The following is a 12565-nucleotide window of genomic DNA, read 5'->3' as shown; positions in this document are numbered from 1 at the left end:
CAGCCGCCGTTGCCCGGTTCATGCGTGCTGGGAGCCGGGCCGGGTGGTCGCCTTGTGCCATCCTTGCGTCTGGATGCTGACTTGCGATCTCCCTCGCCACAAGGAGCTTGGCGTCCGCGGACGGGGGCAACTTGGATGTGGGAGTAGAGGGCTCATCATGGGCGAAGTTTGCCATCTGGTCGGCGATCTCGTTTCCCTTGATGCCACAGTGGCTTGGCAGCCACTGAAACCTGAACTGGTGTCCGAGTTGCTCCAATGCCATCGCTTCTGCTGCGATTCTTCGCGCCAGTGGTGGTGCCCTCTCCAAGTTATCTAGCATGGAGAGCGCGGCTTGTGAGTCGCACAAGATTACCCACTTGCCGCCCCTGGAGCTGCCTTTCTGGACGGCCTCGAGGGCGAGCAGGATCGCTGCTAGTTCTGTGGTGGTGCTGGTTGCATGGTGTGTAAGGCGCACGCTTAGCCCAACGCCAGCCGCCTCGAAGGCCGCCGCGGCTGTTGACGACCCGTCTGTGGGACGTACTGAGCCGTCCGTGAACACTTGAGCCCAGCCGTGGTACTGGTCCTCGATGTGGGACAGCGCAAGGGTTCGGAGGGTCACTGTTGTTGCCGTCCTTCTTGATCTCAACCCGGGGATGTGTAGATCGACGTCCATGGGTTGTGGACGTTCTTGCAGTGGTGGGAGGTCGGCCAGGGCCGCAGCGGTTCCCGCGATGTCTCCAAGTTGACAGAGCGCGCGTCCAAGTCCTGACTCTGTTCTCTGCGCAATCTTCATGATTAGGCTTCCCGTCGACCGCCCATTCTCCATTCGGATAAGGTGTCCAAGAGCCCGCTTCTGTAGTGTGGCACAAATCGTGGCTACGCCGGCCTCGACGAGTGTCTTGTGTGATGAGGCGCTTCGGGGCGTGCCAAGGCAAATTCTCAGTGCCACCCTCTGCGCCCTCTCTAGGTTTTCTTGTTGTGTGCTGCTTAGCGTCACCAACGGCAGCGCGTAGGTCGGGCAGGACACGATCAGGACCTTGTACATTGCCAGCATCATGGCCTGCGAGGTGCCCCACGTTGTGCCTCCAAGTGCCCGCAGGGTGTTTGTTCTTGTGCGCATCTTCTGGAGCACTGCATCTACAGCGGGCCTCCAGGACACGCGCGCGTCGAGCATCAAACCCAGATAAGTTGCTGTCTTTTCTGATTTTATCGGTGCTCCCTCGATGTGTAGTACTGGACGAAATGTTCGCAGTATTGGAGCCTGGAACAGAGCCGTGGTCTTCTCAGCCGAGATGCCGAGGCCCAGTTCGTGTAGTCTGTGCACCGTGTTGGTCAGTGCCCGTTGCAACTCTTTCACCATTTCCTGTCTGCGATTTGGTGGGCTGGTGGCCCAAAGTGCCACGTCGTCTGCGTATACCGCCATGTTCACGAGGAACTGTGGTCGAGCTCCAACTCCGGCAGCCGAAGGGAGAGATGCGATCGCGATGGAGAAAAGCAGCGGGCTCAGCACGCTTCCCTGAGGCACACCGGCTGTTATCCCGCGTGGTGTGCTGTAGGTGCTGCCGACACGTACACGCAGTGTTCTTCCTGTCAGAAATGCACGTATGTATGACAGGGGGCGCCCGGTGATTCCGAGGTTCTGGAGAGCCGTGAAGATGGTGTCATGGGGGAGCGCATCGAAGGCTTTCCTCACGTCTAGGAACACTGTGGCCGTCGACCAGCCCCTTTCTTTAGCTTCCTCCATGGTGGTGGTGAGGTCTGCAATGGAGTCCGCAGTGCTTCTGTGTCTCCTAAAGCCGGAGAAGCAGTCTGGAAGCGCGTCTACTGCCTCCAGGTGGTAGTTTAGACGTCGCAGTACCATCCGCTCCAGTAGCTTGCCCAAGCAGGAGGTTAGTGAGATGGGCCGGTAGGAGCTCAAATCATCGGCCGGCCTTCCAGACTTGAGCAGGGGCACGGTAGTGGCCTCTCTCCAGGCCCTTGGGATCTCAGCACTGCTCCATACCTTGTTCATGTAGTCGAGGAGGCTGTCGTGGCACGACTCGTCCAGGTTCCTGATGGCCTGGTTCGTCACTCCGTCGGGGCTTGGGGACGAGCGCTTGCGCGGGCATGCGTCGATGGCGTGTCTTAGTTCGTGTAGCGTGAAGGGGGCATCCATAGCCTTCATGCTGGGCGCCGAAGGGTCTCCGCGGATTGACCAGTCTGGGGGGGCTGGACCCACCAGTGGGCGGGTTGGAACCTTTGTGAAGAGGTCTGCGAGTAGTTCTGTCACCTCCTGCACTGTCGCTCCTCTCGCTAGGGCCAGACCAAGTATCGGCTGTTTTGGGAGCGGACGTCCGGCAAGCGTTTTCACCATCCGCCAGGCTCTTTTTCCTCCGGCTGGCATGTGAAGTCTGGAGCAGCGGAGGTCCCACTGCCTTTTTGCCAGCTTTTTCCCGTGGCGGCGGAACTTTGCGTCAAGCCGCCTGTACTCCTGTATGTCCTCCGGCTTGTTGGTCCTCCAGGATCTCCGTTGTGCACGTCGTCGTTGAGCTCTCAGGCGGAGCCAGTGCATGTCCGGGTTTGGCCTTGTGATGGGTATCTGTACCATTCTTGTGGCTTTTTTAAGTGCTTCGGCGATGTTCTCGGGGGCAAGGGGTGCGCCAGAGTCTACCAATTTGTCTAGATGTCTTCTGTACTCCTTCCAGTCCACCAGGTGGCAGGTCTTGAGTGGGGCTTTGGGTGGCTTCCCTATGATGATGGGAAGGTGGTCACTGCCCCAGCTGTCCTTCTCTGGTCTGGCTGTCAGGCGTAGTCCTCTGGTAATAAATGTGAGGTCAAGGACGCTGCCTTCCACTCCTGGGCGGACGAATGTTTGTTCTCCGCTTGTTATATTACGGAGTGCCAGGCCATCTAGAGTTGACTGTAATGCACGACCCCTTGCGTCCGTTTTCTTGTCGCCCCATGTCTCGTTGTGAGAGTTAAAGTCGCCAGCGATTACTGCCTCACCCTTGATCTGCGTGCAGATGTCCACAATTGTCTTTGGGTCCCAGTGACCCTGCGGCCGCACGTACGCGGACACGAAGGTAACCGGCCTTCCCTTGATCTCTACTGTGACCCCCACGTACTCTTCAGTGTCACTGCACAAGTCCTTAAGGTCCACTTCAGTCTGTCCGAGACTTGCTCGTACCAGCAACATGGCTCCTGGGAATTTTCCTGCTCGCGTTGCTTTGCTCATATAAGTCACGTACCCTGAGATGCGAATGTCTTTTGTGTTCGGTTCCTGGAGGGCCAGGGCATCATATGCATTGTCTTGCAGATGGTCGCGAAGTCCTGGCAGCCGCGATTGTATTCCGTTAGCGTTCCATTGTAGCAGAGAGCACCTGATGGGGTGTTTGGATGTTGGATTAATGTTGCTTCCCATTTTCAGTTGTTGGTGAGGCTGCTGCTAGCTGGCTCACGACCACTTGCAGTTGGGTGAATCGCTGGAGTATTTCTGCTCCCGGCTGGTACTGATGCAGGAGATGAATTCCATCTTGAGAAGCTGCGTCTTCTATGGCCAGAGAAAACTGAGGTATTTGCAGTTTAGGGATTGAAGTGCAGGAGTGGTGGGTGTCAGAAAGCGAGAATCGGTGAAGTCCGAGGGAAAGATGAATATAAAATTCTGAAAGATGAAAACCAAAGATATGTAGACTGCAGTATAGTTCCGGCATTTTTCCCGGTCGTCGTTTAGCAGTGAAGGCACAACGTTGGCTGTGTTTGGTGCGTCGAATGAGGTAAGCCTGAAAGAGCTTCAGAGGATCATTAAAATAATGGACTCTAATGAAAGAATAGCCTTGATCACCTGATGAGGCGTTGACTCCGGTGTTATTGTTGACAATAATCTACGAAGAGTAGTGAACACGAGTGGGATTATGACCTGGAAGATTGAGGCGGTTTCTCCTTCCGTTTTTCGGTTAGGTGGCAACGTATGCAAATCGGAAGACTTGCTTGAAATTATGTCTTTGATGTTTTGTTTATCCCAGAAGGATGCTTTTTCAGTTCCTCCAGTGGCGACTCTCGAGGTGGATGCTACGGCATCGGAGTTATCGTTTCTGCTCTCTTGTCTTTCAAGGGGAGGGAACTCTTGAACAGTCCGTTGCGGAACACTCCTGATGGTGGCATCAGGTTGTGGTGCGTCATTTTCGGTAGTTTTCTTGCTTATTTGGTGTTTACTGTGTACAGCACCTCTGGCCTCACGAAAAGTGGTGTTGTGTTTCAGCTGGTATCTCGTGACCTCTGTCTCTCTTGCTTTCACTGGGCATTCGGCTGCGTTGGAAGCATGCCCTCCTTGACAATTCACGCATCGCGGGTTGGCTGTGCATTCACCTTCGTGGCACTGCCCACATCGATAGCACAGCTGAGAGGCCGCTGTGCACGCAGCTGCAATGTGGCCAAACTTGTAGCATTTGTAACATTGCAGGGGTCGTGCTCGGTAGGGAAGTACCTCAGTTCTGACAAGACCCACTTTGATATGTTGGGGTGGCACCTTTCCTGTGAAGGCAACCCGTATGACGGGCGATTTCTTCCCGAGTCGCTTCACTTCTGTTATGCCGACAGAGGACTGTAGATGTGTCTTTACGTCGTCCTCTGTGCAATCAGGGTCAATATCTCGGAGGACGCCGAAAGAGTTCGAGCGGTCTCTGGGCAGGAAGGCTGTCACTGGCAGTGCACAGAGTTTCGTTAACTTGAGCAGTTCGGCTTTAAAGAGGGGTCTTTTTGTGTCAACTGCGATGATGTTGCGAGCCTTGTTAATTCGGATCTCACTCACCATGCCTGGTGCAGCGTTGTTCAGAAAGTCGGTGAGCTTGATTTTGCTCAGTGACTGAGCTTGGTGGTTTCCAGTGGGGATGAACAGTACGGTATGACCGACTTGCAGGTTGGCTTCATCGTTGAAAGGTAATGCTGAATTCAGGCACCTCTTGCGTCTTTTCTTTCCGTGAGCGACCTCGTATTCCCTGTCGTTCGATTGCATGTCTTCATCATCGCAAGCGGATACGATCGTCGAGGAGGAGCAGGTGGCGGCCTCATCGGTGACGTCCATAGTCGGAATTGTATATCCGTCCTTGACGATCGTTGCTGAACTCGCCTGGTCTTTGTCTAAGTCGGGGGGAAGGTTCGTTGACTCGGTGGTCATCTTCGTGGATGTCTTGGCCTCCAAGGAGGAGGCCGTTTGCGAGAAGAGGTCCGGTGCTTCTCTGCTTGTATGCGATCGCAGAATATAATGTGGAAAATATCAGTTTACCAGTTATTTACGAAAAGCCTCGGGAGATGGGGATAGAATAAACAGCTGCAGTCTCGTCGTCGTCGTCGTTCTCTTTTGCATTTTTGTTGACAGTGTAATTTGATGTTCTGGTGAATTCAAGAACCTTCTTGCTGATTCGAGGTTAGAATATCCTACCCGTCGAACTTTCTACGCCGAACGATCCAGAAACCCACGAGGGGTACATAAGGGATTCCGCAAGGCGAGCGGAGTCAGTCTCGCCCCAGCGTTCGACTCTGCTGCCACGCCGACTTCGACGCCCGCGACGCTCTATTATTATCTTTTGTACTCTTTTATTTTTGGCACAAGTTCGCCACATTAAACGTTTATTTCTTCCTGTTTATTTCCTGTTTTTTTTGGTCACCACCCGTGACAATACCGCCTCGCAACATTCTTAACATTGTGCGAAACACCGTGTAGGTACGGGAGCACCACCGTCTCTTCGACCTTTCCCGTGGTGCCCAGCTGACAGGACCTTTCAAACCCTTAATCAGCCCCGCCGACACTGAAAGGTCCTGTCAGCCGGGCACCACGGGAAAGGTCGAAGAGACCGGTGGTGCTCCCGTACCTACACGGTGTTTCGCACAATGTTAAGAATGTTGCGAGGCGGTATGACGTAGAGGTGGTGTTTAAGGCTCCCAACAAATTACTTCAATTGTGTAAGAAGGTCCGAGAGTCGGGGGAGGGGAAGAAGAGAGGTGAATTTTCCTGTGGAAAAAAACATGTGAACTGTTTTGTTCGATGTCGGGTTTGTGTGGTGTATTGCATTCCTCTATCCTGTGGCAAAGTGTACGTGGGCCAAACTGGTCGCTGTGTTAATGAAAGGCTTAGGGAGCACCGTGCCTCTCTTCGAGCGACTCCGTCGGGCCACCTGGCGGTCCACTGTGACAGGTGCGGCTGCTCTCCAGCGTTCGGTGACACAAATATTTTGGGCACGTATAAAGAACAGAGGGCGAGAGAGATCTTGGAGGCCTTTCAGATAGCTTCTCGGGGAGAGGGATGCATAAGCCAAGCCTCCCTCGCACTGACTGAGGCCGAGTTGGCGTTTCTAAAGACAACGACACGTGTCAACACGTAAACATCGTGATTTTACAGTTTTTAAGATGTGTAGTTTGACAACAAGGAGCTGCGGTGCGCATGAGCAATCTGGGGGGGGGGGGGGGGGGGATGCTTTTTGTGTTTTCTCAGGTTCCAATAAAACCAACAGTTGCGAGTGAGCGCTCGTCCGTCGTTTGTGTTTCTTACTCTGTCCTCGTCTTTTGTGCGCTTTTAAAACCAAGATGAATAACTACCAACTAGCCCAACTTTCCACCCTACTGCGACCCAATTATACTCGCACAGACCGCGACTGATTCAGAAGCTTCTTTGTCGCCGTGGAATTGCGAGGATAAAAGGGGACTATTTATTTTAGTCTTGCCTTCGCAAAGATTGACGACGTAATTGCGGGATCAAAACCACCCGCCTGTCGACAGTCGCGCGCGGCTCATGCATTGGACACGAGAACTGCGTGAGCACTCGACTTCGGCCCGTAACAATCGAGGCCTCGGCGGACATTCGGGTAGTGGCTCGTGTCCAACCGCTGCCGTGATGAGAATAGCCGAACTCTAACAATGCCTGGCGCAGCAGGCGTTTTCTACTTTTCCAACTCCGGCGCGTGGATATTAATGACGTTGGCGGCATAGGATAGGCACCAGGCCACGTGGCCGCTTGTTCTGGCTCCGAGTTGAAGGGATGAACGGTGCTAATATTTTTGGAATTTATTTGGTGACTGTCATTTCCCAGAAAGAAAAGCTAATGCAAGTTTATTCAGTTATTAACGTTATGGAGTGATTCTAAGTAGTATTTAGCAAAAGTCGACAAATCGTTTCACAAATGCGCTTTAAGTACTACAGTTTCACTTGAATTACCACATTACCTTTTGAGTGTAACCCAAGCTGGTGCAAGTTCAAAAGTAGGCACCTGAAGAAACTAGTTTTGACTTTTATTTTCAAGTTTATATGATAGACAGAACCTCTTACTCGACACATCTGAGGTGGAGCTGGACACTGCAATCCCGCTTACAAGGTTGAATTGTTGAATTCATTTAACTGATCTTTCTCCTGAATGTAGCTGGTTTATTGTATTAGATATTAAAACAGAGGCTACTTCATATTATACAAAAATATTTTGAAAGGTTTTACAAATTAATATTGGGTGAGTCATTTTACTGCGTAAATAGTGATAATTTTATTTTGACATCCAGGGAGGCATCAAGGCGGTCGTCTGGACGGATGTGGTGCAAATGATTTTGATGTATTCTGGTTACGTCATGGTTATTATATCGGTGAGCTATTTTCATGTACGTTTATAACAAGTCTTGCAGCTGTGATATTTCTTCTTTCGTGAGGTTTAGCGTTGAGGAACTTATTTTGTTACCACTGTACTCAAATGAGAAATTAATTGCAAATCGATTGTAACATGAAACAGAGAAAGCTCTAGACTGTTAGAAAATAAAAAGGGCGTGTTGGTGATGAAAGCAAATTTTTCATATTTATTATGTCTAAAAGAATTGCGCCACACGTCCGACATTCTTTACAACTTTCGGCATATATTGATTGCGGTAATGACGAATTGAAGAGTAATACAAAAAGTACGAATGATTATGATTCGTATCTTCTACCGAGCTTGTAACGTTTGAAGGAGGCCTTAATAATGTCAGCTTTGGATTTCTCTTTTAAATGAAACTTTATTAGGTTTCCTTCTTGCTCTTACCGGGCTCCCCTTACAAGTGTTTCGACAACACATAAAATGCGTGACTGTTTTGCTAATTTGAGTACGGACAGAGAAAAATTGTTAAATTGAATAGCTGATCAAATCTCTGTTTCAATGAGGCTCGTCTATTATTACAAATGTACTAATAAAATATGCTGGGTAGTAGACCGTGCCTTATCTATGAAACAAATTCTACGGTGCCACCGAAAAAAACTGCCAATATATTTGATTGCGCGTAACCTTATGGCTGACATCACGTCAAAATAAACATGAAAAAGTACGCCACTTCACAAATTGTGTTGGAACTCTGCTATTTTAAATTGTAGTTGAGATGTTTAATGATTTGCTGCTCCCAGGCTTCTTGATGTGGGTCCCCTTGGATTCATTACTCTTTTATGGCATGTAATCATCTTTGTAATCCTCATTTCTTTAAACTCAGCCCTTCTTTCAAGAAAGTTGAATGGAGTGTTTCCAACTGGCTTCATAATAAAATGTTCGTCCACCATAGGGACTTCACCACCTTGGAGGCTTCACGAATATGTGGAATCTTGCCGAAGAAGGTGGCAGAATCATTTTTTTTAAGTAAGTTAAGAGTTGTTAAGCTTGCAACCCTATTGAAAAAATTAATTTTTATGAGAAATTTTTGCGTCCAATAAACACATATAAATCATACAAGAAATATAAGAACATGTAAGAACCATATAAGAATCATATAAAAACTATATAAGAACTATATAAGATATGTAAGAACATACAAGAACCTTTAAAGAATTTTGTGAGAAGTTTCCTCTATGTTTCTTTTATGGTTCTTATACGCTCTTATATACCTTATATAGTTTTATATAGTTCTTATATGGTTCATATATGTACTTAGATATCTTTGTGATTCATGTGTTTTTATTGAACACAAGAAATTTCTCATACAAATGGCTTTTTCACTAGGATGAGCATCGTACCGGCGTGCGGTCGTGCATCACTACTGCGTGATGGACGTTAAAGACCCCAGATTAGCGGTTGTACCGCACTGGGTAACTTTCTCATCTGCAGCTGAGAAACAAGACGCCCACTGAGGCAGACTAACTTCCGGCTGTATGAACATACACAGAACATTAGGAAAGCACGGTGAATGTCCGAAAATGTCACTGTTCAAGTGACGCGAGTTCGTTAAGATAAAATACAATCAAGACATTCTACAAGCATTGCATGGCAATTTATGGTAATGTTATACATAGTTACAAAGGAACCTTGCGCGTATTTTCTGGTTACCTCTTTTTCTATTCACGTAGAAGTGGACTCGAGAACTCGCCATGAGTTTTCTCATCACTGCTTACAATTAACGCGACTTTGTGAAGTTGGCATGTTATATTCAGTCCCACTTACTGCTCAACTCGCGAATCTGATTGTAACGGTTCTTCCTTTCTAGCATTAATATTGAAACGCCCCTTACTGCCCAATATGCTTGTCGTAATCGATCGGAGCTTTATATATGATGTCTCTCTAAAAGTGTGACACTTGAATGAACCAAGCAAACTACTGAAGTATTGTACCATTTTCACTAACAATATTTGCCCATTGCAGCCTCAGCCCCAGCGTGTTTGAAACGTACACGACCTGGAACGTGCTTCTGGGTTTGATTGTGCTCTGGATGTCAGCTTACTGCGCGACCCAGACACAGGTTCAGCGATACACAAGCATCGGTTCCCTGCGCGGCGCCAGGAAGTAAGTAAAAACCTTGCGCACTCTTAGTGTATTGGATTAATTGTTGAACGGTCCCTTACGTATGACGCTGCTACTTTGGGGTACAGTAACAACCTGTGCCCCTTATAAAATAATGGAGTGTAAATTTTCATTACAATTCTTTCTTTAATTTATCATTATACGCTTAAAGTGCGCTTAGGAATTTCCAGAAGGGGGCAAGTGCAAAATCATCAAATTAAAACAAATATAAAAGAAAAACAACGCAGGTGTTACGGTTGCTATGCGTTTAAGTAAGTGGCGAAATAATCTGTGAAGCTAGAGGATTCTTGAATGATTACAATGTTATCAGGAAGGGAGGGTGAGCAAATGAAGGTTTTGCGAATTATCAGTACGCGCAAAACATGTGTGCTGCAAATCGGCAACGCAGTTTTCTCCTCGATGGGCAGTGGTAATATGACGTGTGTAATGATGTCAATCTTCAAATTGTTCTTCTGTCCGCGAGAGGTGGTAATCCAAGTTTCTCCCTTAGTGCGGTGATGAATGTGCGCGTGTAGTTTTTTAGAATGAAGCGTCGGACTTTGTTTTGAACCGATTTAAAATGTGTGTCAAATAAGACTTATGAGGGTTCCATGTATTGTAGCGTATTCAAGTTGAGGTTGAATGAGTTTGGTATGTGCTTCAAGCTTTGTTTCCCTGTTGGCTTTATGAAGATCTCATGCTAGAAGACCGAGGCTTTGGTTTTCTTTTGCACATAAGCGATTAATGTGCGTTTCCATAGAGATGTTTGATCTGAAATAAACTCCAAGATGTTTATATGTATCTAGATGTTCAAGAGACATTTTAAAGAGAGTATAGGTAGTTAAAATCTGTGTTGCTTGTGTTGCTTAATACTGCGATAGATTTTATAGGAACTTCCCATCGGAATTCGCGGCGTCCACGTTAAAGAGGAGTCAAACGAACTGTTATTGACATTTTCTGACGGTTACAGTTTGGTAAAGTGTTGCGCCGGAAACTCTACTTTACCTCTCGGGCAAGAGGTGGTGGGCGCGCTCGCGCAGCATCTTGATGTGTTTGTACTTGTTTAGCAAATAGCGTAAAATGTGCCAACGTATGAGGCCGGTGCCCTCTGCCGCCCTTGGGAGAAAATGGTGGCGCAGCACCCTTTTCGAAAGGGCGCGCCCTCTACTGGCTGCTGCTCCGATTCTCCAAGTCCGCCATTGCGCGGGCATGTACTCTGAGCAGGCACTGGACACGAGTCCTACGTCAGCATTCGGATAGGACTCGGGTCCAATCACGCGCCTTGTGACCAAGAAATGATGACTATGCCAACGTTTCTCATTGTACTTCTGAAAAGGACCCATGCACCAAGATACGGAGAGAGAGAGAGAGCAGGAGACGAGAGTGCTAGGGTACGTCAGAACATCTAACTTTGGTTGGAAGGATTAGTGGGTAGACCTAAAGCTAGCTATAGCACCCTTTGTCTCCACTGCACTCGTCAAACGCGTTAGGAAGCAGACGGCGGGCGTCCAGAGTTCGGCTCTCGCATTTGAAGGCGTTCGATGAACACAGAGGAGACAAAGGCTGCTAGCTAGCTTTAGGTCTACCCACTAATTATTCCAACCAGTCTGATTATGCTGGAAAAAGCGGTGGAAAAACTGCATCGTGACGTCGCCGGTGGGAGGAGCCAAATCTCGATCGCCAACAAACTACATCGAAAGAGAACTGCACCGTGACGTGTCCGGTGACGTCGCCGAACTGTGACGAGGGAGTTAAAACTACATCATTTTTTCCTCCCCACAGAGAATTTCGGAGAATCGCAAAACTCGGCAATGAAGGCTTCAAGAAAGCAATGCTCTGAAGTATCCGAAACGTATAGTGCAGAGCAATTTAATTAAACTATTTTTTGTTGAAACTTGTCGCATGAAATATTTAGTTCACTTAAGTTACAGAAAAACTATTAGCATTAGCTGCAGCCCTTTATTTTGCGTAAACAGGCAGTCATGGCCGACAACACGAAGAAGCGGAAGTAAAGTCCTCGCGTGTCGGTCCACCAGATTAGCCTTCTGAACGACTTTTTGACAGGAAACCAAGTTTTAGTGAGGGCCGCCACTGGCAGTCCTTTTACCAAGCCTGAGCGAGACGAGTTGTGGGACAGAATTGTAAACGAGCTGAAAGCCCAAGGCGCGTCGATCAAAACACGAGCAGAATGGAAGGACCACTGGAACACTCGTGTGTGCCACGCCCAAGCACGGGATGTAGATATAGCGTGTGCTTCTCGGCTGTGTATCCCTACTGCGTGGTGCACGTTAAAAACCCCAAGCTAGCAGTCGTACTGCATTGGCTAAATTGCTTATCTGCAGTAGGTAACGATTTAGCCATGTTCAGGCAGACTAACCTCCTGCTGTATAAACAAATAATGACAAATTTGACTTCTTGACTTTGTTTGACTGCATTAGTACAACTTCTCTCGTGCTGCACGAGAAGGAAAAAATGTTCCTTCGGGGGTTAAATTGTCGGTGAAGTAGGAAGCAAAAAAGAAGAAAAGAGAATATTTCCCTCAAGTGGAGTTCGTAGTAGAAGAGGAGGGAAAAAAATAAGTTGGTTAGTCCCACGGTGTGTATGGTATTTTCTTTATGTGCATGTTTATACTAGTTAAGCTGTTTACCTGAAGTAGTTGCCTTAAGTTGAAATATATATATATACTGTATATCGTCACGGGTGGTGAGTCGTGACCAATAAACAAGAAATAAACAGAAATAAATAAACGTTTAATGTGCCGAACTTGTGCCAAAAATAAAGAAGGAATTAGAAGAAAGCAGAGCGTCGCGGGCGTCGAAGTCGGCGTGTCAGCAGAATCGA

At 48.1% G+C, this 12565-nt stretch overlaps 1 protein-coding gene across 1 annotated transcript in view; it reads left to right on the top strand.

Moving 5' to 3' along the window:
• The window catches only part of LOC120838063 (sodium-coupled monocarboxylate transporter 1-like), a 167116-nt gene that overhangs the window by 29530 nt on the left and 125021 nt on the right, over positions 1 to 12565 (top strand). The window contains exons 5-7 of the mRNA XM_040207804.2: positions 7500 to 7580; positions 8517 to 8590; positions 9587 to 9727. Of these exons, the coding sequence (XP_040063738.2) occupies positions 7500 to 7580; positions 8517 to 8590; positions 9587 to 9727 (296 nt within the window). The remainder of the gene's footprint in view (positions 1 to 7499; positions 7581 to 8516; positions 8591 to 9586; positions 9728 to 12565) is intronic.

Source organism: Ixodes scapularis, unplaced genomic scaffold, assembly GCF_016920785.2.
Source record: "Ixodes scapularis isolate PalLabHiFi unplaced genomic scaffold, ASM1692078v2 PGA_scaffold2__306_contigs__length_199485367, whole genome shotgun sequence".
Lineage (NCBI taxonomy): Eukaryota > Metazoa > Arthropoda > Arachnida > Ixodida > Ixodidae > Ixodes > Ixodes scapularis.
The sequence above is the reverse complement of the archived record's forward strand: the minus strand, read 5'-3'. Positions and strand labels throughout refer to the sequence as shown.